The sequence below is a fragment of the Oryx dammah genome, unplaced genomic scaffold, assembly GCF_014754425.2.
Source record: "Oryx dammah isolate SB20612 unplaced genomic scaffold, SCBI_Odam_1.1 HiC_scaffold_2, whole genome shotgun sequence".
NCBI lineage: Eukaryota > Metazoa > Chordata > Mammalia > Artiodactyla > Bovidae > Oryx > Oryx dammah.
This window is the reverse complement of record NW_024070186.1, coordinates 166,400,278-166,426,523: the sequence shown is the minus strand read 5'-3', so window position 1 is coordinate 166,426,523 and position 26,246 is coordinate 166,400,278. Positions and strand designations below refer to the sequence as shown.

Here is a 26,246-nt window from a genome sequence, read left to right as displayed (position 1 = left end):
ACAGAGACACACGGAGGCACATAAACACACACACAGACACAGAGACAAATACAGAGACACAGATACACAGACACACACAGAGACACAGACACACACACACAGACACAGAGACACAGACACACGTAGACACATACAGAGAGACATACACACACAGACACAAATACACAGACACGTACAGACACACACAGATACATATACAGAAATACACACACAGAGACACACACATACACACACACAGATGCACACACAGACACAGACACCTATACACAGAGACATACACACAGACACACAGACACACATACAGACACATACACACACAGAGACACAGATACAGAGACACACACACACACATAGAGACAGAAGACACACACACAGACCCAAACACATTTCAAGCAAAGCCGGGTCCAAGGTGTAGCAGGAGGGCACCTCTGCCTAGGAAGCATTGAGGAGATGCCAGTTCTTGGTGTATCCTGGTTGCTCTCTGAGGTCTGGAGGGACATTTCTGGGAGTACCGTCTCTTATCCCAAACCATCAGCCTTTTTTCTTTTTAAACCATCAGCCTCTGGAACTTGAAATTTGCTGACCCACGCACACTGCATGCTGGGCAGAACCCCCAGGGCCCACCCCCGCTCCCGGCGCCCCTCCCCTCCGCCCCCTCCCTCCAGGGTGATGCCCAGAGGACACTCGCTCCTGCTCAAAGAAGCACGTTTGCTCCTCCTTCTATTCCAGTTCCTGATTCTTTTTCCTTAAAAACATCTGAAGTTCTGGTATCTTGTGTTCTCTATTATTTCATGCGATTATTTTTAGGGCTATTTTGTAGAATGGGGAGTAGTTAGGCCTTCAGTCTGAACTTACTTTACCATGATTCCTACACGGCACCTAAATCAAGGTGGTGGATCCAGGTGAGACATCCCACCTGAGCTTCTGGGTGGAAAGGAGGCACACTGGTAAATTTAGAAAACAGAACGGACTCCATTCTCTTGTGTCTGAATAAATTCCCTTCAAGGAAAAGCTCCAAACCAATCTCAGAGCAGATCAATAAAGACAACACACACTTCAGCTGGGCTGAAGCAGTAATAGGATTTAGAGTGCAAGAAACTCTATTTTTAGTACAAATGACAACTTAAGCATGGTTTTTAATCAAGCCCTCTCTTGGTTAACACAGTCACATCTCTACTTTAGCTAATGGCCAGGGCAGAGAGACACTGCCTTCCCAAATCCCTCCTGCCTCATACAGAGGTTGCGGGAAATCCAGCCAAAGGGAAGGATACAAAGATGACCTGGGGGACTTCCCTGGTGCCAGTGGTTAAGAATCTGCCATCCAACACAGGGGATATGGGTTCAATTCTTGGCCAGGGAACTAAGACCCCACGTGCCATGGGGCAACTAAGCCTGTGCACCGCAACTGCTCAGCCCTCACGCCACAGCTAGAGAGAAGCCCATGTGCCACAACAGAGATCCAACACAGCCAAATAAACGAATGTTTTAAAACAGATGACTTGACGCTGCCTGTGGCCTGTTGCCTTACTTTCATTAAGCCCTAAGCGTGGGAGACAGGAAAGCGGGTGGCAGGGTGAATGTCCCAGATTTGGAGTTGGAAAAAGAGGGGTTAGAGTCTGTGAGCTTCGGCGAATCGTGTGACGCCTTTGTGAGCCTCAGTCTTTCATCTGTAAAATGGGGATAATGACACCTTGCTCTGCCAGCTTCAGAGGGTTGACCCAGAGACCCAATGCAAGATACACATTGTAAACTGCAACTTGACCTTTAATCATGAGGAGTCTCCTTTCGTGTGGGATGCCCCTCTGGGCACCACCCCCTCCCCAGGGGGCTTTATCTCCTACACATCTTGATGTTGGCATCCTGTGCCCTGGACCCAGGGGAAGATTTGCTGGTCTCTGTCTTGTGACAGGGGAAGCTGCTGAGGCTGCACCTAACAGAGGGCAGAGGAGGGCAGAGTTGGGAGAGAGGGGCTGCTGGAGATAGTATCCTGCAAAGGAGGAGTCGAATCACAGGCCCTTAACTGAAACCCTGCATTACTTTGTGTCTGGGGTTCTGCAGTAGACGTCTTGGAATGATGAGAAGTTTACAAGAACTGAAGAAATGGGGGACATAGATGGAGCCACAGAGGGAGCAGGGAAAAGACAATTAGTAATGCTTGGGAGAAGAAGAAAAAGGTGCATAGTACATTACTTGGCTCTGCAGTGTATGATGTTTACATGGTCATAGCATAAATGAGAACTATTGATGTATGAAAAGATTGCCTTCCCAAGTGGCGCCGGTGGGAAAGAACCCACCTGCCAATGCAGGAGACATAAGAAACGTGGGTTTGATCCCTGGGTCGGGAAGATCCCCTGGAGGAGGGCATGGCAACCCACTCCAGTACTCTTGCCTGGAAAATTCCTATAGTCAGAAGAGCCTGGAGGGCTACAGTCCATGGGGTAGCAAAGAGTTGGACACAACTGAAGCGACTTAACCTGCTCGCACAAGACTGTATCGGGATGGTGGAGTAGGAGGGTGATGATGATGAAAAAACTCAGGAAGTCTGTATTGTTTGTAATAGGTGAATCAGGAAGAGAAGTGTATGAATATTGTTTGGACATATGGAACTGTTGGGAAAAGAAACAGCTGAAAAGGTTAGAAGTGATTGCTTCCAGGGATCAGGACTGGGGCAGGGGCAGAGACTGTGGTTTTCATTATATGCCTTGGGTTCTATAATCTTTTAAAAGAGAAGTTCGGCAAATCATGGGACTTTGATTTCTAGACAGGAACGAGAAACTCAACTCATATAGTCTCCCAACTGTACGTCTCCCTTAACATTCACACTGGCTCAGAGGGTAAAGTGTGCCTGCAATGCAAGAGAGACCATGGTTCGATCCCTGGGTTGGGAAGATCCCCTGGAAAAGAAAATGGCAACCCATTCTGGTACTCTTGCCTGGAAAATCTCATGGATGGAGAAGCCTGGTAGGCTACAGTCCATGGGGTCACGAAGAGTCGGACACGACTGAGCAACTTCACTTTCACTTTCAGACAGGTACACACCCTGACTCAGGTAGCCCCTAGACTGTCCTGCTCAATGCCTGAAGGAATCACAAAAGGAGAAACATCTTTTGGACCGCCTGGTGAAATTTGTGCTTGGAAATGACAGAGGCTTTGGGGAAATAGTCGCTTACCATTGATAGACTGCTGGGCGCCTTCTGAGGGGTCTCCCACCGAGGCCAGAAGGGCAGTTGGAGTCGGGGCCAGGACACTCCCTAGTTCTGCTCCTGCCTCTGCCTTGCCGTGGGATCTCATTGTGTTACAGCCCTTTCTGGCTGCAGTTCCTGCCTCTGGACCCATGGCTTTGAGTTTTCCCAGGGTTTTTATATAGTTTTACATTTCTAGAAATGACAGCAAATAGCTTTCTGTGCACCGAGCACAGCAGGGAACAGAGGAGCAATGGATAACAATCAAGTGAACAAATAAGATACTTTCGACAGTGAAGATCCTCCGAAGAAAATTGTATAAATCTTAATTATGTCAAATTGGTTCGTAATGCTTTTCAGGTCCACAATATTCTTCGACTTTTCTGTACATTCATTCAATTAATTTCTGAGAGTTCGATATTGAAACTCCAACTAAAAATCTTAATTTATCTACTTAGAACAAACATTTAGTGGAACTATATGTAACTTTGCTCTGTATTTTCAGGTCTCCTGTAAATGTGTTATCATATTTTCATAATTTAAAAAATTTAAAAAAGGAAAGAAAATAAGCCAGGAGGATGGGATGGATACCGAGGGGACAGATACTAGAGGGGCTACTGGGTGATCAGGATCCAGGATCCTGGGGACAGGATGCTTGGCTTGAGACCTGGACAGTGCGAGAGAGAGCCAGCTGACGGTGGAAGGGATGCAGTGCTCCTGGGAGCCCTGCTCCAAGGGACTGAGACCAGACCCAGCTGGCCAAGCGCTGAAGCCCACGAGGACAAGGGGAGGCAAGAGGGATCAGCATTCAGTATGATGTTTTTGGAAAGGAAAATAAATTTCTGTGAATGGCAAAGATAAATTTGATGCCACCCTGGGTTTGGTGGGCCAACCTTCATCCAACATCTAGCCCATGGAGCTGTCTGTTCTTCAGTATCTCCAGAGAGGGCCCATGAGACACAGAGCAGGAGTGAAACATGGGAGGGAGAGACCGCCGCTGGGGAGAGCCGTGGATATGGCAGAGGCTGGTCTGTATAGGCCAGAATTATGCTTCCAGGGGAATTGAGGGATGTTATTAACTAAAAAAAAAAAAAAACCGAAAAACCACATGATGTCAAGGCTTGTCCACCCACACGGTCTTCATGGAGACCTCTGGTCCTTGAAGGTCCTCATGGTCCTTGAAGACCCTCTGAAGATCAAGGCTGGCACAGTATCCAGTATTGCTTGCAGAAAATTAATTTTGAATTGAATTGAAAATTAAAAATAAAATAAATGTACTTTCCTTTGACATAACACCCCTACTTCTAAGAATCTGACCCTCGGAAACACTAACACAAGCACACCAAGAAATAAGTACAAGGATATTCACGGCAGTGTAGTTTCGAGTAGCAAAAAGTCTGGAAATGCCCTAAATAGCCATTATTGGGGAACTAGTGGAGTAGATGTTGGCATCACCGCCCAACAAAACCCCAGGCAACCATTGCAAGAATGAGGTGGACTCATATGTGGGAAAAAGATCTCTAGGGATATTATCAAGTAAGGAAAAACGAGGTTGGAGGATGGCTTCTCAGTTCCACAACCCTGCCCGCCCCTCCCTGAGCCCTGGACCCTGAAGCCAAGGGAAACTGGGGCTCTGGGAGACAGACATACCCACTTATCTAGGAAGGAGGTGTGGAAAAGGACAAAGAAAAAGCCTTGTGAGGGAGCCTGTCAGTAGCTGAGCTCCACCAATCCAGGAAAGCGGACACTGATGCACCCTCCAATCAGAATCAAAGGAGTGAGTGGGGGCGGGACCTGAGGCGAAGAGTGTTGCCCTGGTGCAGCTCCCTCCACACTGGAAACCAGAGGAGTGGGGAATAAGCGTTCCTACCTAACAAGTATTTCTGGAAGGATACACAGGAAACTGGGAGAGTGTTTCCTTAAAGGAAAGGAACTTGAAGACTCAGTCAGGGCTAGTGGTGAAGGGGGACTTATTTTGGTATAGAGATGCAAGAGCAGAGGGTCGTTTTTTAGTATCTCTTCATGGTTCATGGGTTTTTCTCTGGGAATGAAAGTGCCTCCAAAGGGTCTGGTGAGGTTACCAAGCCATGCCTTAGGTCTGAAAGTTTTGTCATTGATTTACCCCGTTTTGTTTTTCACTGGGGATCTGAATTCCAGACACCATCATGCGGGAGGACTAAGTAGGTGAATTTACTTCTCTTCTCCCTAATTTCCCTGGACTCTTAACTGTTCAAGCCAATCATTAGCCACCTTTGTATGCCCTTAGACTTTTCTCTTAAACTGGGCTCAAGACCTTACTTAACCTCTTGTAAAAACTTGCTCTTCTCTGTAGGAGCTTACTCCTAATGTCTAGAATTACAACTAAAATCACTTCCAAGTGTTAAAGCAGTGCTTCTCAGACACTAGGCATTTGAGAACCATCTTCAGGATTTTTGCTAACATTGAAGACCACCTGCCCTTTTATTTACACAATATTTTTCTTAAAATTTTTTTTAAACTTTTTTATTTTGTGTTGGGATATAGCCGATTGACAATGTTGTGATTGACAATGTTAGGTGAACAGCGAAGGGACTCAGCCATAGATATATATATACATATATATATATCCATTCTCCCCCATAATTTTTCTTAAATGATTCACTAAAACTCCAGTAAAGTTGTTTTAAAAGGTGACTTTCTATCACTACTGTAAATGCCATTACTTCTTATAAAAAGAAAGAATTTTTAAAATAAACATAATAAAATCTAAAAACATTGTTAAATTCTAGCTATGCACTGTGGGCAGTCCAAAGGTCTGCTTTTTCTTTGTGTTTAAAGGAAAATTGCTAAGTGTTAGAGATAGGCTCCCCTCTCCCTCACCCCGGTAGCTTAGTTGGTAAAGAATCTGCCTGCAGTGCAGGAGACCCAGGTTTGATTCCTGGGTTGGGATGATTCACTGAGAAGGAAATGGCAAACCACTCCACTATTCTTGCCTGGAAAATCCCATGGACAGAGGAACCTGGCAGGCTACAGTCCATGGGTTTACAAGAGTCAGACACGACTTAGTGACTGAACCACTACAGAGACAGGCCAGCACCAAGCCGTGTCTTTTTCCTTGATGGGCTTGGAAGGATTAGAATGGGGACTTTCTTACTATGTGGTTCACTGTTGTGTAATGTCATGTCAATGCACCATCCAAAGTCTTGCCCTATAACATTTGAATTCCACACTTTAGGAAAGAGTTAAAGTCTTTCTTTCCTGTTCCAGAAAGCTCTAGTTATGTGTCCTTATGTATTTATGCCATCTGAGCTGAACAATATGTAAAGCTATTATCACCCTGGAATTACTGGCACTGCTTGTGATGCTGGCATTTTGGCCTTCCAGCTGATATTGAAGGAACGTGGCATTCAGTGTGGTAATGCCCCTTTTTTTGTGAGGACCAGAAATGCATCTATTTGAAGGCAGCATAGGATGGCAGCTAAGAATGACGCAGGCCTGAACAAAGGGGAATTTGTCCTTTTTGAAAGAATTGGAAGAATCTGTGAGCTGGTTCACTGCGTTCTTCCAAATGATGATGCGTACACAGAATGGCAGCTGAGAACTTGGCTCTTGGATCACTGTTCATGAGTCCTGGGTCTCAGAGAGCGGCCGGCCCTGGTGTGAGCTCACGAGCCTTGGTCTGTCTCATGAGGGAATAATGCATCCCGTGAGTGAGAGTGAGCAGAGAAAGGGTGGAGGGTTTTGTGCAATGCAGCTCTCTAAGTGGGAGAGTTAGTGTCAGAAAAAGGCTGTTTTATTCTTTTTTTAAAAATGTTATTGAAGTATAATTGATTTACAATATGTTAATTTCTGCTATCCAGCAAAGTGATTCAGTTATATATATGTATGTATTTCATCTTCTTTTCCATCATGGAGTATCACAGGATATTGGGTATAGTCCTGTGCTCTACAGCAGGACCTGTTGTTTATCCATTCTATATACAATAGTTTGCATCTGCCAACCCCAAACTCCCAATCGTTCCCTCCCCTTCCCTTGGCAACCACAAGGTTGTTCTCTATGTCCATGAGTCTGTTTCTTTTTCGTAGATCTGTCCTTTTGCATTGTATTTTAGATTCCACATATAAGTGAAATCATATGGTATTTTTCAAAAAAAAAAAAAAAGCCCATTTTAAGTGATTCTACTTCAGAAATATCAATGGATGCTCAAACTATTGGGGTGACATTTTAATGAAAGATTGGATCTTAAGGTCAACCCCAAATATCTCCCTACACGTGCTACAACAGGGATGAACCTAGAAAATACTACCAAATGAAAGAAGGCAGACACAAAAGGACAAATCTTGTGTCATTTCATTTTTTATGAAATATCCAGAATCAGCCAATCCATAGACAGAAAGCAGATTAATGGTTGCTGGAGGCTGAGTGGAGGGAGGAATGGGGAGTGTCTCCTTAATGGGTACAAGGTTTCCTTTCAAGGAGAGGAAGTGTTCTGGAACTAGACAGTGGTGATGGATATACAACCTTCTGAATGTACTAAATGTCATTAGTAGTACATTTTAAAATGATGTGCATTTTATCACTGTTTAAAAAATAGCTCCCCAGAAGTTACTTTTTAATTACAAAGGAAAAGTGCACAATGGAGAAATCTGGTGACCCTGAACCCCTTAATCAAAGTTAGCATCACCAATAATGGACAGCCTGACATCCTATGCCTCCTGGGTGGAACACACCAGGGTCACATGAGTGTGTAATATTCACACCCTGAATCTAATCATTAGGAAGCATTTAAAAATGGAGACTTTCATGTACTGATGAACCTATTTGCAGGGGAGCAAGGAGACACAGACATAGAGAACAGACTTATGGACATGGGGGCAGGGGGCAGGCGGCAGGGAGGGGAGAAAGGAGAGGGTGGAATGTATGGAGAGAGTAACATGGAAACATATATATTACCCTATGTAAAGTAGATAGCCAATGGGAATTTGCTGTGTGACTCAGGAAACTCAAATCAGGGCTCTGTAACAACCTAGAAGGGTGGGATGGGGAGAGAGATGACAAAGATGTTCAGGAAGGAGAGGACATCGGTATCAGTTCAGGCAGTTCAGTTGCTCAGTCATATCCAACTCTGCGACCCCATGGACTGCAGCACACCAGGCCTCCCTGTCCATCACCAACTCCTGGAGCTTGCTCAAACTCACGTCCATCGAGTCGATTATGCCATCCAACCATCTCATCCTCTGTCGTCCCCTTCTCTTCCTGCCTTCAATCTTTCCCAGCATCAGGGTCTTTCCCAATGAGTCAGTTCTTCACATCAGGTGGCCAAAGTATTGGAGTTTCAGTTTCAGCATCAGTTCTTCCAATGAATTTTCAGGACTGATCTCCTTAGGATGGACTGGTTGGATCTCCTTGCAGTCCAAGGGACTCTCAAGAGTCTTCTCCAACACCACAGGTCAAAATCATCAGTTCTTCGGTGCTCAGCTTTCTTTATAGTCCAACTCTCACATCCATACATGACCACTGGAAAAACCATAGCCTTGACTAGATGGACCTTTGTCAGCAGAGTACTGCTTTTTAATATGCTGTCTAGTTTGGTCGTAGCTTTTCTTCCAAGGAGTAAGCGTCTTTTAATTTCATGGCTGCAGTCACCATCTGCAGTGATTTTGGAGCCCAAGAAAATCAACTCTGTCACTATTTCCATTGTTTCCCCATCTATTTGCCATGAAATATTTTCCATGAAACGCTATGGCTGATTCATGTTGATGTTTAGCAGAAACCAACACAGTATTATAGAGCAATTATCCTTCAGTTAAAAATAAATAAATTTAATTACAGTAAATAAATATGCTGCAAGGATATATTATATAGCACAGGGAATACAGCCAGTATTTTATAATAACTTTAAATGGACTATAATCTCTAAAAATATCAAATCACTGTGTTGCATACTTGAAATTCAAATAATATTGTGAATCAACTATACATCAATTTTAAAAGGAAATATATTTAAATTCTTGTTTAAGTTTCAATAAACTCTATGCCTCTAGACTATAAAGAAAGCTGAGCATAGAAGAATTGATGCTTTTGAACTGTGGTGTTGGAGAAGACTCTTGAGAGTCCCTTGGACTGCAAGGAGATCCAACCAGTCATCCTAAAAGAGATCAGTCCTGAATATTCATTGGAAGAACTGATGCTGAAACTGAAACTCCAATACTTTGGCCACCTGATGCAAAGAACTGACTCATTGGGAAAGACCCTGATGCTGGGAAAGATTGAGGGCAAGATGAGAAGGGGACGACAGAGGATGAGATGGTTGGATGGCATCACCGACTCAATGGACATGGGTTTGGGTGGACTCCAGGAGTTGATGATGGACAGGGAGGCCTGATATGCTGCAGTTCATGGGGTTGCAAAGAGTTAGAGATGACTAAGTGACTGAACTGAACTGAACTGATGCCTTTAGGAAAAAAAAAGAGACTTTCTACAAAATAAATGTTCAGTACTCTAATATCAGTGCTAGGAAGGCCAAGAAAGGCTGAGGAACCATAAAGAGATATGACAACAAAATGCAACACGTTATCTTGGATTTGGCCTGGACCAAAAAAAATAGCTAAGGCCACTACTGAGATTATTGGAGAAATTTGAATATGGACTGTAGATGAGATAAAAGTACTATATAATGTAAAATTGGGGGGATTATCATGCTGTGATTACGTACAGTGATGGCCTTGTTATTTCAGAGATACGAAATATTTAGACATAAAGTATGGCATAGACAGAGTGAGTGAGTGAGAGTCACTCAGTCGTGTCCGATTCTTTGCGATCCCATGGACTGTAGCCTGCCGGGCTCCTCTGTCCATGGGATGTCCCAGGCAAGAATACTGGAGTGGGTTGCCATTTCCTTCTCCAGGGGATCTTCCCAATGCAGGGATCGAACACAGGTCCCCTGCATTGCAGGCAGATTCTTTACCATCTGCAGGCAGATTCTTTACCATCTGAGCCACCAGGGAAGCCTGCTATTAAGAGATGTTTCTAAGTATAAAGACAGGTCCACTCAAAAAGTATCAGCAGATACGTGCTTGACTTTATCTTATAATCTATAGACAATACATTAGAGTGTGTAATGAAGCCATATATCTTTTCCAAAGTAATACCCAAGACAAGAGTAGCACTAAATTTATAAATGACAATCATCAATCGGGTGAAATAATTTAGATGAAGCTTTTCTCTTTCAAAGAGATGGCATAGGCAACCTACTCTCAAATGGTTCAGAACACAATGTGTGTGTGGTGGAGGATGGGGTATTTGGAGGGAGAGATAGAGAGGGTTAAAAAAATAAAATCAACCCACTGAAAACTGGTGCTATAATAACATAAAATAGTGAAAACAAGGTCTGATTTGGACTGTGTATTTTAAAGTGAAACTAAAAATTAATTTTATGTTCTACAAAACTTTAGCAATGGTAACTGGTCACAAATGATTGGAGTGAAAGAAGAATGAATCATGTATTGATTTGGAGGGTTGGTAGCATTCACTCATTTAACTGGATTAGTTGATGTGACATTTTAGACATTTTCGTGTTGTTTGACCAAGATGATGGTCATTTTTTTAGAAATAGTCAAAGACTTCATCAGTTTTCCCAAGTGTTACTTTTTGTCCTTTGATATTCACAGCATTCTTTTGAATGCTTGCTTTCTTTGCTTTCTTCTTTGGATCTTTTCGATACAAAGATGTGTGCCCAGGAATGGGCTTGCTGGACCATATGGCAACTCTAGCTTTTTAAGGAACCTCCATACTGTTTCCCATAGTGACTGTACCAACTTACATTGGGATTAATTTTATAGTCAGATCATTAAGAAATATTTCCTTAGTTGATCACTTTTGCTTTGTTACGCGGCAAGGCCGCAGGGACTGTGATAATGAATACTCAGACGGTGAGCTTACTCTGGTGCTGTGAAGGCCCCATGGCATTGCTTGGTGGGCGGAAGATCCGAAACAGTATTTTAGAGCGCTCCTTCCTGCCCTGGTGCCTGCGGTGTGCAGCTTTGAAGGCTGTAGTGCTCTTCTGAATTAGGGATTGTAATTGATCCTCACTTCTCCTCCTCCATGAGAAATGTCTGGCCTCTGGATGCAAAAGAGAGCAGCTCCTCATGCCAGACTTTGTCCAGTGAAGTCTCCAGGCAAAGGAAAGAGGGAAGAGCTGTTTAAGCTTTTCTAAAATCTCATGAAAGTTTAACTTTTCACTTTCCTAGTGCTTTGTCACTGACAAATTTGAATTTCTTTCACCCTGTTTAGCACGTCTCCTCTGGGCTTTAAACACTGCTCTGTGCCTCGCGGTGCCCCGTGAAAATGTTGGTGCTTCTGGCCTTCATTATCATCTTCCACATCACATCCGCGGCCTTGCTCTTCGTTGCCACCATCGACAATGTAAGTTCCCTTTCCTTCTGACCTTCCCAGAACTGGATCCTAGAGTCAATAGAAGCAGGGTTGAGAACTTCCACAGTTCAGTTCAGTTCAGTCGCTCAGTCATGTCCAACTCTTTGTGAACACATGAATCGTAGCACACCAGGCCTCCCAGTCCATCACCAACTCCCGGAGTTCACTCAGACTCATGCCCATCGAGTCATTGATGCCATCCACCCATCTCATCCTCTGTCGTCCCCTTCTCCTGCTGTTCCCAATCCCTCCCAGCAACAGAGACTTTTCCAATGAGTCAACTCTTCACATGAGGTGGCCAAAGTACTGGAGTTTCAGCTTCAGTATCATTCCTTCCAAAGAAATCCCAGGGCTGATCGCCTTCAAAATGGACTGGTTGGATCTCCTTGCAGTCCAAGGGACTCTCAAGAGTCTTCTCCAACACCACCGTTCAAAAGCATCAATTCTTCGGCACTCAGCCTTCTTCACAGTCCAACTCTCACATCCATACGTGACCACTGGAAAAACCATAGCCTTGACTAGACAGAACTCCCGCAAGGTGATTATAACTTGGGGTTATCCTCCTTACCAAGGGCTTCCCTGGTGGCTCAGCTGGTAAAGAATCCGCCTGCAATGTGGGAGACCTGGGTTTGATCCCTGGGTTGGGAAGATCCCCTGGAGAAGGGAAAGGCTACCCACTCCAGTATTCTGGCCTGGAGAATTCCATGGACTATAAAAGTCAGTCACGACTGAGCGACTTTCACTTCACACCCTACCAAGGCACACCTGTCTCCTCAGCCCAGGCCTGAGGACTCTTGGCTGAAGTGTGGGAGTTTGAAGCACCCCATATATAAGTCTGGATGGGCAGGGACCTTGGTCTACTCATCCCTTAATCCCCCACAGATGCCTTAGCTGTAGGAATTCCTTTGCAGATGTGGCTTAAATTCAGCTCTTCTCAGGTCATTTTCTCAGCTTCCTCACTGTTGTCATTTTGGGACACCAAGAAGATCAAACCAGTGAATCCTAAATGAAATCAACCCTGAATACTCACTGGAAGAGCTGATGCTGAAGCTGAAACCTCAATACTTTGTCCACCTGATACAAAGAGCCGATTGGGGAAAGATTGAAGGCAAAAGAAGGGGGAGGTAGAGGACAAAACGGTTAGACAACATCACCAACCCAATGGACATGATTTTGAGCAAGCTCCAGCAGACAGTGAAGGGCAGGGGAGCCTGGCGTGCTGCAGTCCAAGGGGTTGGAAAGAGTCGGGCATGACTTAGCGACCGAACAACAACTTTATTTGTGGTGGGTGCTTTGCACATCATAGGGTGTTTAGCAGCATCCCTGGTCTCCAGCAGCACTCCTGCCCCTAGTTGTGACACCCCAAAATGTCTTCAGACATTGCCAAATGTCCCTGGGGGGCAAAGTCACCCTTGCTTGACCATTGCCCTGGATCCCTCAGGTGACCCATCCCAGGTAACCTTTGCCCCTCTTGCCTCTGACATCTCCTTACCAACAGGATTCTTGTTGCAAGCCTACCTGAGCATGCCCTTCCCAGCAGAGTGGAACACTCCCCACTCTGACCATGTACCCATGAAAAATTTATTTTTTTTCTTTGAGTATCCATATGGCAGGAGTGCATTTGATAAATAACATATTGGCATAGATTAACATCCCCTCTGGCAGAAAAATGAAGCTTTTAACCAGGTGTTCCCGATGGCCCACATCCTGATCCAAAGGCCTTGCTTCAGTCCTGGTGGCTTCAGACTGTGGACACATTTAGAGTCAGAAACTGCTCAGAAAGGCAGAAAGGGCATTGTACAAGTGGCCTCCAGGTCAGTCTGCATATAATCATATAATTGACTCCTGTCAATTCATCATCAAAATAATAGCAACACGGACCAGGATAAGACCTGTCACTTAGAGGCTGCTAACTCTGGAGCTCCTACCCTCTGCCCTTTGATCATCTCCTGTGATCGTCACCTCAAGTCTACGAGATCCTTCCTCTCCTGGTGCTATTTCATGATGAGAGACCTGGGCCTTAGGGCAGTTAGGGCGTCTGTTGGAATTTACGGGACAGGAAGTGGTGATGCTGGGATTTGAAGCATTCCAGAGGCCCCTGGTTCTAGATGCCCTAAGGGAGATGAATGGGTTTAGGTTGGCGTTCCTGGGGGTTCTGGAAGAGCTGTCATGAGTGGCCAGGGCAGGGGCCACATTGTTAAAGCCTTGGGAACCTACTGTTATCCAAAGAGCCCACTCTGTGTGAACCGAATGGTTTTGAACGTGCTTTTACAATCTTTTTCTATTTCTTGCATCTAAGCCTTTGGGATCCTGCAAAGGTCCCAGACAGAGTGAAAGGGATACACTAATGTTAGGGGCAGAAAAGCCATCAGCCATAGCACCGGCTCATTCTATGGGCGTTTCTGTTACCATGGGCCTTACTGAGAAGATACAGGTGGGCGTTTTTACCAGTCGATGAGTCACTCGATCTTTATTATGTGTTAGGAATTGCGCTTGGCAGTGTCATTGGGGCCCGTAGTGAGAGCTTGGTGACCAACTGTGGCCTGGATGGATGGTGGTGGTTTGGGGAGATTCCAGTCTTTGGGTGGATGGAAAGCAGAAGGAAGGGCATGGATGTGTGCTAAGTTGCTTCAGTCCTGTCTGACTCGGCGACCCCATGGATTGTAGCCCGCCAGGCTCCTCTGTCCATGGGGATTCTCCAGGCAAGAATACCGGAGTGGGTTGCCATGCCCTCCTCCAGGGGATCTTCCCAACCCAGGGATTGAACCCACATCCCTTATGTCTCCTGCACTGGCATTCTTTACCACTAGTGCCACCTGGGAAGCCCAGGAGAAAGGTCACAGGCACAAAGAGCAGCAGGAACACAGAGAGACACAGAAGCACGTGCACAGAAGGCAGGAGAGTGTTGTTTGATCATTTCGTTTCTAACGGGCTCCCCCCAAAGATATTACCCTTTCTGTCTGCGCCTCCAGCTTCGCCCCTGCAGTTCTGGGGGAATTCACCACCATTTGCTCTTATCATCACCAGCTGAGCCTCGCCTCCTCACCCAAGTCCTGGGAGAGCCTGGACCTTCCCTGTCAGCACCCAGGAGCCTGTTAGAAACAAACACTCCCCCCCAAACCTCTGTTTTTTTTTTTCTTAATTTTAAAATTTAATTTAGTTCTTAACCATTTTTAACATTTACTTTTTGGCCACGTGCGTGCATGTTCAGTCACTTCAGTCGTGTCTGACTCTTTGTGATCCCACGGACTGTAGCCTGCCAGGTCCCTCTGTCCATGGGGCGTCCCAGGCAAGAATACTAGAGTGGACGTTTCCTCCTGCAGGGGATCTCCCTGACCCAGGGATCAGACCCGTGATTCCTGCATTTCAGGTGGATTTTTTCACCACTGAGCCACCAGGGAAGCCCTGGACGCCTTTGTTTTCATAATGAACAAACACCCTTTCCCTGTGTTTCTCTGTCGTGTTCCAGGCCTGGTGGGTAGGAGAGGAGTTTTTTGCAGACATCTGGAGAGTGTGTGTCAACAATACGAACTGTACGGAACTCAATGACTCTGTTCAAGGTGAGTGTGAAGCTGATGGGAGAGCATTGAGTGAAAAAAGACCCCCTGGGAGAAGGGCTTCCCTATGGTCTGACCCCTCACCCCTCCATCTCAGCCTGTGCAGAGGGGCCTGGCTGCTGCCCAGGGCAGGGGGAGCAGGGTCAGCATAAGCTGAGGACAGGAAGTGGGGGGAGCCAGAGGCTAGAGGGCACCAACCCCAGAGACACTGGGCCCTACCCTTCTCTTCTCTCTTGACCTAGCAAAGCTTCCCTCCCTCACCCCTTCTCAGCTCCAGCCATTATCTAGAATCTTCTCTCCACTCCTCTAAATAGCTCAGAGACATTTGTGTCCCTTCCTCGCATCTCAGCAGCCTGATGGGCAGAAACCCAAGAGCTGGCTCCTTTAAGAGCTGTGTGACCTTCCCTGGGGCCAGTCACCTGAGCGCTGCTCGGACTTTCAATAACCTCAGCTGTCAGTGTGGGTGACAGCAGGGCCTCTGCCGCGCTGCCTCGGTGCACGAGCTGCAGCCGAAAGAGGAAGTGAGATGAAAGCCATTCAGTCGTGTTCAACCCTTTGCAGCCGCATGGACTGTAGTCCAGCAGGCGCTTCTATCCATGGGATTCTCCAGGCAAGGATACTGGAGCAGGCAGCCATTCCCTTCTCCAGAGGGTCTTCCCAGCCCAGGGACCAAACCTGGGTCTCCTGCCTTGCAAGTGGAGTCTTTACCAACTGAGCCACCAGGGAAGCCTCAGAAAAATAAAGGGTTTTGTAAATACAGAAAATCGCATCTAAAAACATGTCAATCCCTCTTCTTCCCTGTGGAGTGAATGGTTCGGTTTTCTGTTGCAGAACTGACAAAAGCGATACTTTGGCTGATAAAACACTGGACAGCCAGTGAATTTGATATTTCAGATAAACAATGAAAAATTGAGTATAATTTAGTACCAAATATTACATGGAACACACTTAACGCTAAAATAAATTGTTGTCTTTTACCTGATATTCAGACTTAACAAGCATCCTGCTTTTGCGTTTGTTTTTTTCTTAGAATCCTACTTAGGGAGAAAGAGACCTTGCTCACTGGGGCGTAAAGTCTTACCATTCCATCAGCAACAATGGCAATATTCATAATAAAAGCAAAACTACCGAAAGGAGGCATCATTTACTGAAGGTTTACTGGGAGGCGCTGGGCTAAGTCCTTCACATAAGTGGTCTCCTGGCCCTGTTTCAGGATGGGGAAACTGAGGCACAGGGCAGAAACCCAAGGTGACAAAGTCAGGAGTGAGTGATGGAGTTAGGAGTCCAGTCTAGACATGACCAGCTCAGAAGCCTGCCTTCTAAGCCCCTGACGCCATCCATACTGCCCCCCAACCCGGGTCTGTTTCTCTGCCATTCTAAGCCTTGACCCTGGAAACAGCCACTCTTCCCCGTTGGAGCCTCATCGTTGCCAGGGTGTGTGGTCAGCTGGCAACACCGGCGGTGCTCTGAAGCAACGTTTCCAAGCTTCTGTCATTTGTGGGCCACTTCCCCATGTGCAGCTATTCCCTTTTATTTTTATTTTTTTAATTAAAAAATTTTTTGACCACGCAGCATAGCTTGTGGGATCTTAGTTCCCCGACCAGGGGTCAAACCCGGGTCCCCTGCAGTGGGAGTGCAGAGCCCTAACCACTGGACCACCAGGGAAGTCCCTTATTTTTCTTTAGAATAACAGGCTGTCAAACCACCAGCCAGATTCAGTCCAATAAGCTAAGAGTGGTTTTTTATATTTTTAATACATTGTAAACAAAACAAAACAAAAACCCGAATAAAACAAGACAATGAACAAGGGACTGTATAGCCACAAAGCCTGAAATATTTACTGTCCAGCCTTTATAGAAAAAGCATCCTGACACCTGCTTTAAAACAGTTCATTTTTTTCTACATGTGCGTGCATGCTCAGTTGTGTCCGACTCTTTGCAACCCCAAGGACTGTAGCCCACCAGGCTCCTCTGTCTGTGGGATTCTCCAAGCGAGCATACTGGAGTCAGACCCACATCTCCTGCATTGATAGGCGGGTTCTTTACCACTGAGCCACCAGGGAAGCCCAAATAGTGGATTAAGTACTTAAAAATCATGCTTCCCTTCAGTCAGTTTCCAGCAAAACTGAAAAAAAAAAAAAAAAAAAAAAAAGATCTGTCCTTAAGTTTTCCTTTGCCGCTTTGGGCACTGTGCCCCTCACCAGTTGCATCCTGGTGGTAATAGCCAGCCCTTATACATGACTCTCTTTCTGCCAGCACTGCCTGGAATCCTTGGCATCCTTGGTGGCTCACTGGTAAAGAACTCTCCTGCCAGTGGAGGAGATGTGGGTTCGATCCTTGGATCAGGAAGATCCCCTGGAGGGAAAAAAAAAAAAAATGGCAGCCCACTCCAGTATTCTTGCTTGGAGAATCCCATGGCCAGAGGAGTCTGGCGGGCTACAGTCCATGGGGTCGCAGAGTCAGACACAGCTGAGCAACTGAGCATGCGCTCACTGCCTGGACTCCTCACATAGCTGCGAGCATTCCACCTTCCCCTGCTGATGAAGTGGAGCACTTACTCTCCCCAAGTTACAGGTGAGGAAACTGAGGCCCACACAGGTGAATTTAGGGCATGCACTTGACCTCTTCACACCCTCGCCTGTGTCTTTCCTACATGCAGTGCCCTCCACCCAAGACCAGCTCCTTTGTCCCCTAAAACTTCCCAGTGCCAAGCCCCAGACTTTCATGCCCTGCTCACTAAGGCTAATCTGAAAAGACCCTCACCTTTCCTTTTCCTGAATAACAATCACAAGTCTCACACTGTTATATTTAGAGGGTATTTTGTATCGACAGGGCACTTTCAGGAGGTCCCTCAGCCCCGTGAGCCCCATATGTCTAAGAATCCCTTTTGAGGTCTTTATAAGGTGCAGGACCCCCAATCCCCACCTAACCCATCCCATTCCAACCTCTTGATCCAGAAGCTTTCAGGATCTGAGGGTTTGTACTTAAAACAAAACCTGCCATTGTCCCAGGCATCTGGGGGCAATACCCAGACCAAGAAGACTGCAGAGTAGACTTGCACCATTTTCCAGATAAGGACACTGGGGATCATCTGGTCAATTGCACAAGTGGACAGAGCGGGTGTCGCGATGACTCACTGGCTGCACATGTGCTCATTCTGTGCCAGTGGAAGCCTCGTGACCTCTTGGCTCCATCCTTGCTCTGGAGACGTCACCGTGCTCCTCAGGGGCCCAGGAGGTCTGTAGTCCTTAGTTGCGTACTCTTGCCCCTTCTCCCACAGAGTTCTCCACGGTGCAGGCGGTCCAGGCCACCATGATCCTGTCCACCATCCTCTGCTGCATTGCCTTTCTGATCTTCGTGCTCCAACTCTTCCGCCTCAAGCAGGGAGAGAGATTTGTTTTAACCTCCATCATCCAGCTCATGGCTTGTAAGTGAAATGACGGGCTTCCCAGAATAAACACTCCCTTCCCAGCCAACCATGAGTATTCTGGTGGGAGGAGCATGGCAGGTGAGGAATTGGAAAGGAGGGGTCAGCAGCTGGGATGTTTTTTGCACTTCAGAGTTTGGATTTAGTTAGAGCGTCAGGAAAGGTGTCCTAAAAATGTGAAGCCTGAGCTAGGATCTGTAGGGTAAGTAGGAGTTGCTGCCTTGGTAGAGAGAAGAGAGGCATAGCTCTCCCCTCAAGGAAAATCTGGGTACTTAGTCTCATTGTACCACTAATATCTGTGAATGCTGATGGTTCAGTAAGGATGTTTTCAGCTGTGATTAAGAGAGAAATCCAATTAGCAATGACTTCAGACACAAAAACTTTACTTGTTTAGTATAACAAATAGCTTGAAGGTGGAAGGTGCCAGAGTTGTTTTGGCAGCTCAGCAGCAGCATCAGGAACCCTCCACTCTTTCCATCCTTCCATGCTGTCATCTCCAGAGTGTCAGTGATGGCTTCCTCATGGCCCCAAAAGGGCTGCTGCAGCTCCTGACATTCATCCTGACCTAATAAACCACCACCACCAAGAGTTTCTAAAGCAGTAAGCAAGGGAAAATACAGCATCAAAAAATGCTTTCTCCTCTCTCATCTCCCTCTTTTCAGGATAATACAGTAATAATTTTCACTGTAGCATTTTCTATGGCCAGAACTGGGATATATAGAACCATAAACTATAACAAGTAAACAGGACAGGATGAGTAGTTGTGATAGAGACCATATGTGTCCTGCAAAGCAAACTACTTCCTGCCTGGCTGACCCATATCCTGGAGCAGTTATGACCCTCTGGGCTGGGTAGCTGGCTGTCCAAATGACACTGGATTCAGCCAGCAAGAATGGGCAGCTGAATGGCTACAGGGCATATTCTGCCACAAAATACTAGTTGTAATCTTTCCAAGAGACTAAAATAAATGCCTGCTAATAATAAAACCTGAGATTTGTCTTCAGCTCCGACCACAGTCCCCATGGGTCCCTGGTGCACACTGTGGTCTGTGATTTATTTGGGCCCTGGCTTTCTTCCAACAGGCCTGTGTGTCATGATCGCAGCTTCCATTTACACAGACCGGCGCAAAGACATTCACGACAGGAACCACGACCTGTATGCCCAGACTTCGGGTGGCAGCTTCGGCTACTCCTTCATCCTGGCCTGGGTGGCCTTTGCATTCACCTTCATCAGCGGCCTCATGTATCTGATACTGAGGAAGCGCAAATAGAGCCCAGGAGCTGGGTGGCTTTCGCCCCCGTTCAGAATCCATGTAACCGTTTTGTATATAATCAGTTTTTTTTGTGTGTGTGGTTTTTCTAGCAAACACATTGTTTCCTTTAAAAGCCAAAAGAAGAGTTTTTATGTTCTTGAGATCAGAGAATAGACTATGAAGGCTGGAATTCAGAACTCCTGCCCATCTGAAAGCCTCAACACGGCAAAGCCAAAAATCTTGCAAACCTCAAATCCAAAAGTGTTCAGCAGGATAACCACGGGGATGCAATGGGATGGACAAGACGCCGAGAAAGCCAGGTCTTGGGGGCATCTTCCCCTAGGTTTGGGCTACACTGAACCCCACTCCCTCACCTCAGCTTCCTGTACTGAATCTCTGTGTATTTAGTGGTGGAAGGTGGGGAGGGGGGGTCCGGGTACGGGAGAAAACCTCTTTGGATGCTTAGCCAAGTTCCGCATGAGAAGTGGGTCTAGGCCTCCCGGTGTTCTGTCTACATCCAGACCAGAGCCCCAACCCTCCTGTCATGGACTGGCTTCAGAAAGTGCTACCCATGTTTGCTGACAGTGTCACCGGCTTGCCTTCAGGAAGGTGAGCTTTAATCTGGGGGTCTGATTTAGGCTCACATGTGATCCCCCAGGTACCTTGTAAAGTGCAGGCTCTCCGGGTCCCTTCCTAGACCTATAGAATCAGAGTTTTCGGGGATGGGGCCCAGGAACCTGCATTTGTAACAGGCTCCTTGGTGATGCTCAGGTGCCTTAAAATTGAGGACCACGGTGGTCCCAGGGCTGGGTGAGCAGAACTGCCTCATACATGTTAAAGATCTCATCGTGTGGAGATGGGGAGGTGGGTCTAGACTGCACTGAAAGCCCAAACCTTGGTCTCCATCAGTGGCTCATTCTTCACTGCCTCTTCCACAGCTGCTCACATCTGGACCACCCAAAGTCCAGTCCCAGGGCTTGCATCCTGATAGCCAAACACCCTGGGATGAGGGGTGGAGAGGGGAGGATACAGCTTCCTCCCTAGACCCTAACTCTGAAGGCCTCTCCCTTCTCCTCCTGCCCTGCCTTCTAAGGCTGCCTGACTTCTACTAAGCCCCACTTCTGGAACCATAGAGGAGCGTTCGCCATTCATGCATCTGTCCACATAAGTGATGGAGTGTTTGTGCCAGGCACAGGGGAAACCGTGTCCAGACAGCCTGTCTCCTCATGGGGCTCACTGTCTAACCGAGGAGACAGATTAAAAAACCTATTAGGGAAACGAATTACAAACAGCAGTGAAGGCTGCCGAGAACACAACCAAGGATTCAGAAGAGAGGTCCATGGGATGGGAGGGGACCTGCACTGTGCCTGCCTGCGTTTTAAAAGCTCCAGGGGGATTTAGATCAGCCTGAATATCACTCTGCTCAGCCGAGGCAGGTGGCGCGGATGGAATGGGGCAGTCCACCTGGCACCCGGAGAACGCTTCCTTCCCTGGAGGGGCCCAGGGTCCCAACAGAGAATGAAGTCCCGGGAGGGCCCCAGATTGCTGTGGTTCTCACACTTCAGTGGGTGCACGTGCCTCTCATGGGACACTGCCTGCCAGGGTCCTGGTAAATGCGGCCGGGGACTCCGAGTCCTTAGGGCTGTGAGAGGATCGGGCAGCACGGGGACCCCAGGACATGACTATGGGAGAAGCCCTTTGCCCCTCACTGCCTTTTCCCTCCCGTGTTGTGAGCCTGCTGCGGGAGGTGTGCCTGGGAGCCGTCTGCGCATGTCAGCCCTGGTGCCGTGTAAATGATCTCCTGCTAAATGAAGCATCAGCCCACTTCCTGTGGAGCTGGGGAAATGTCTGGTTTAAGTCATCCAGGGTCTCCATGGATACCTCTTTCATGCAGGATCAGGTTTTCTCTCCATCTACCTGTTCACTCCATTCAGTTTCAGCAGAATACTAAATGCTGTGTTCCAAGCACTGTGCAAGGTTCTGAAACCATAGGCCAATCCAGACATCCTGCCTGAAACAGGGTCCCCCTCCCTGCAGAGAGGCCACCAGAACAGTGGAGGGGGGCATGGGGCCAGAGGCAGGACAAATGATCACTTCCTGCCTCAGAGGAAAACTCTCACTAGTCCTGTTTGGGGTAGGAGTGCAGGTTACACCCTTGGGCTTGGCGGGATGCTACATACACCTTGTGGAGGAAGGTAGGTGTAAGTGCCCCCAAGCTTTCTGCTCCGGTGGCTTGTCTGTAACTCTCTGATAGCCACAGTGGAAACAAGCAGAACCCCTTAGAATCAGAAATCAGAAAGCTTCATCCCCAAGCAGTGAATGAATTTCCTTTTCCAAAAGGCTCCAGGAGTGGTATCTGAAATGACCCATGGATTTTCCTGGCCGGTCTCTCCACTATTTCTGTATAGCATTCAGTGCCCACATCCATCTGTGATGCCAAGGTTTTGTGAAGCAACAGAGCTTCCTTTTCCCCGACGACACGATGTGCCCTGGAGAGGTGGAAAAGCGGTGATGGCATGAGCAAGACAGTACCCAGCCTTCTTACCCATTGGTAGGTTCAGCCCTCACTTGGTGCTCATGATCAGTTACTCAAGGACAGCAGAGACAATGAGCTAAGACATCCAAGAGGCAAATATTAGGACCAAATGTATTACTGATGACAACTGCATTTGAGGGAACTGTAGTTTGCATATTTTAGGACATTTTTATAAAGTACTGTAATTCTTTCATTGAGGGGCTATGAATGAAGACAGACTAACTCATTTTTATTACTCGCATTAAAATTACTTTGGGTCTCTGTTCAAATAAGTTTGGAGAATGCTTGATTTGTTGCTCTGCGTGAATGTATATACTCATATGTGAATACAGGAAAATTGGAGACATTTTCCCCCCGCCCTGCCCCATGTTCCCTGCAATGGGTTGTGTGTCTCTGCGCATGCCTAATCAAGAGGATGAAGCCCTAGGATGCTCTGTATTCACTGGTGATGAAGAAACCTAACCCCACAAGCCTGTATGTAAGCACACTAAACGCGGTAGCTTGAGTAGATGCTGTAGCCTCATTTAAAATCTGCCTGGATAGGAATTACTAAACTCGCTAATAGTTGAAAGATTACTTACAATACAGCAAGTTGGACAGTTTTGTATATTGGGGTGGGTGGTGCAGTGGTATGGGGAGATGCTAGGGAAAGGCGTAGAGGTTAAGTTTGAATCTTGACTTGGGGACAAATGTGATTTTAAGAGTAGTTAGATACTTTCTACTTAATTTGCCTTTAAAGTAGTCCATTTTCTATGTTTTGTATAATCTGAAACTGTACATGGAAAAATAAAGTTTAAAACCAAATTGCCCAGAACAGTAGACTCCAATGTTCCCAATGCTGCCAATATCTAGAGAAAGAAACTGCCACGTTGAGTGCAAGGTCCTAACATGTGGCTTGTACAGCAACCTGGGAGGGGCTGAAAGGTGGTCAAAGGAGGGCTTTTCACTCTGTCTGCTGCTTTTGTGGGCCGGCTTTCTGGATGAATGACAGTGACCCAAGAGCCTGCCCACACCTCAAAGGGCCCCACGCTTGGTTAATGATCGGCTAGCACCAACTTAAAATTCTTAATGATATTTGGACAAACAGCCCCACATTTTCCTTTTGCGATGGTCTCTGCAAGTTATGTAGCCAGTCCTGTTCTTCAGTTTGTATTTAAAAGACTTCTGCTTTAAAGGGTTGGGTGATGATGAAAACAAAACTATCATAAAAATACACTCTTCACCCCAACCCCCCCAAAAAAAAGAAAGAAAGAAAAATTAAACCAGAGCTTTCACTTTTCCCTAAGGAATGCCAACAGTAGTCAAAAGTTATACATTCATGAAATGAACCATACCCCTTGCCAGGAGGTACACACCCTGAAGTCACAACCACTCCAGGGTCACTTGGTGATGGGTTGATATCCATCAGGCCCAGTGTGGCTTCTTATGGCCCATAAGGGCTGTATGACTCTATGACTTAGAGTCATCACAGGCTCCTAAAGGCACCCAGTGAGGAATAGGGAGAAAGGAACAGGAGGTTTACAATAAATGATCCGGTTTGGAAAATGGATGAGCGGGATAAGCATCAGTGCCCAGCGGTCCAGGCGTGGTTTCCCTGCTGGTTACCAATTCCAAGAGCTCCCGTCCATGGTGGGAGTAAGACCAGGGCTGTGTCAACACAGGATTTGTCTGGTTCCACTCTACGTGATGATCTCTCTAGTCCACAGTCCTCCAAGGCCTTATCTAAGGTGGGCGTGGGGAGGAGGCCCTTTCCTCCTTCTTGTGGGTGCAAAGGGTCTCAGTAATATCTGAGGGTTGAAGGCTCTCGGTTCCTCTGATGATGCAAGGCTAAGCCAGCCAGAGCGCTCGTGGATTTTTTTAAACAAAAATTTATTATCACACACATTTTGACAGGGATCCAGTAGCAGCATTGTAGGGTGGTTTTGCTTTATGGTCTTGATGAATGAGATGGACTTCATCTTTGGACCTGAGAATTCTTACCTCTCAGTCTTACGCTTCAGTATCTTCGAGCCTTCAGTCCAAGCCGTGTCCCCAGGCTGATCCTTTGTCTGATGAAGAATGCTACAGGATCTGACATATCTTTTCCTATCACCCCGTATATCTTCTGCCCAGTTTTTTGCCTTCACACCACAGACCCTTAGTCTAGACCAGGGCTTAGCAAACTACTGGCTTGCTGGCCAAAGCCCTGCCTTTCTGTGGTCCTCAAACGTGGAATGCTTTTTCATTCTTAAAGAGTTATTTGGGGCCTCCCTGGTGGTCCCAGTGGTTAAGAATCCATCTGCCAATGCAGGGGACATGGGTTTGACCACTGGTCTGGGAAGATTTCACTTGCTGTGGGCCAGCTAAGCCTGTGTGCCACAACTGACTGAAGCCTGTGCACTCCAGAACCCGTGCTCTACAGCAAGAGAAGCCGCTGCAACAAGAAGCCCATGCGTCGCAGCTAGAGGAGCCCCTGCTCACGGCAGCTAGAGAAACCCACACGCAGTAACGAAGGCCCAGAGCAGTCAAAATTAAATAAATAAATATATTTTTTAAAAGAGTTATTTAAAAAATGCAAAAAAGAGACCGTATGTGACCTATAACACCTAAAATATTTATTATCTGGCCTTTGACAAATAAAGTTTACCAGCCTCTGCTTCTGAATCTGACTTGCTTATCCCTGTAAATCTCCCAATCACTGGATTCTCCACCAATTTAGGTTGCCAGTCTCAGACAGAAAGAATCTCAGTAAAGCCATATTTTCTTCCATTTTTGTCATTAAACGAACCATCTTTGGCCCAAGATTGACTTTTTCTTGCAGGAGCATCCTGATGTGTTTCTACAAGTTTTTCTGATGCTCACAACGTCCACGGGTACATGGTTGGTGTGAAATAGGTGACAGTTTAAACCAGGGTTAAACCATGGTTCATGGGCCAAATCCAGGCAACCACCTGATTTTCTAAACACAGTATTATTGGCACATAGCCACACCCACTAATTTGTATGCTATTACAGGCTGCTCTCAAAGGCAGACTTGAGCAACTGCAGAAGAGACCATATGGACCTAAGTGTGAAACCCTGACTAGCTGGCCCTTTACAGAAAGCTTCCAAGCCTTGTTGTAAACCACGTGGTTTGCGATAGCAATGCCTGGGCTGCCTCCTCCCAGCCTGGAAAGTGGGTCCCAGCTGCTCTCTGCTCCACCACTGTGTCTGAGGCTTGTGGCACCCATGTTCTGTTTTAGTCAGAGTCCTGAGTTGCAAGCACCAGCAACTTTGGCTGACTTAACAGAAAAGAAAGGACTTCCCTGGTGGTTCAGCGGTTAAGGCTCCATGCTTCCAATGCAGAGAGGGATGGGTTCTATCCCTCGTTGGGTAACTAAGATCCCACGCACGTGTGGCTAAAAAATAAATAGAAAAAAAAAAGTTAAATCAGAAATCTATTAAAAGGAAGTCAGGTAGCCACCCCAACTCCCCACACCACATTGGATGGTTCCACAGAACTCAGTTTTCTAAGGAAACCACTGCTGTCACCACAACACTATGCTCCTTGCACCAAGAACTTGATCTTACAGAAAGCATCTGTGCGACCCTGACTGCTTTAGAGTCGGAGCCGGGCACAGTGCATCTGATTGGTGAAGACGGGGTCACGTGACCATGGCTTTGCTGCAAGGGAGGCTGGGAAATGCTTATTAAGCATCTTCTGTTTCTACAGTGGGAGGTAAGTTCTGCAGCCCACAAAGACCCAGAAAGAAGGGAATGCCCCCAAGAAAAGAGGGAAACTCAGACACTGGGCAGGCAGGAAGGCTGGTGCCTGCTAAACCCCATCAGAAGCTCAGTTCCTTATCGTCCCACAGCTAAGCTAGTGTTTACCAAACGTTACTGATCCATATGCCATCTGCAT

General features: G+C 46.7%; 1 protein-coding gene and 1 non-coding gene across 6 annotated transcripts in view; one reads left to right on the top strand and one right to left on the bottom strand.

Moving 5' to 3' along the window:
- EMP2 (epithelial membrane protein 2) overlaps positions 1-25,001 on the top strand; it is a 49,078-nt gene extending 24,077 nt beyond the window's left edge. For all 5 annotated transcript variants that reach the window (XM_040230284.1, XM_040230259.1, XM_040230268.1 and 2 more), the window contains exons 2-5: positions 11,455-11,586; positions 15,065-15,155; positions 18,432-18,578; positions 19,661-25,001. In XM_040230284.1, the coding sequence (XP_040086218.1) occupies positions 11,509-11,586; positions 15,065-15,155; positions 18,432-18,578; positions 19,661-19,848 (504 nt within the window). In that variant the 5' untranslated portion in view covers positions 11,455-11,508 and the 3' untranslated portion in view covers positions 19,849-25,001. The remainder of the gene's footprint in view (positions 1-11,454; positions 11,587-15,064; positions 15,156-18,431; positions 18,579-19,660) is intronic.
- TRNAG-CCC lies at positions 16,745-16,817 on the bottom strand. Its single transcript has one exon. It is a non-coding gene; the product is annotated as a tRNA-Gly (tRNA).
- Positions 25,002-26,246: the final 1,245 nt, after the last annotated feature.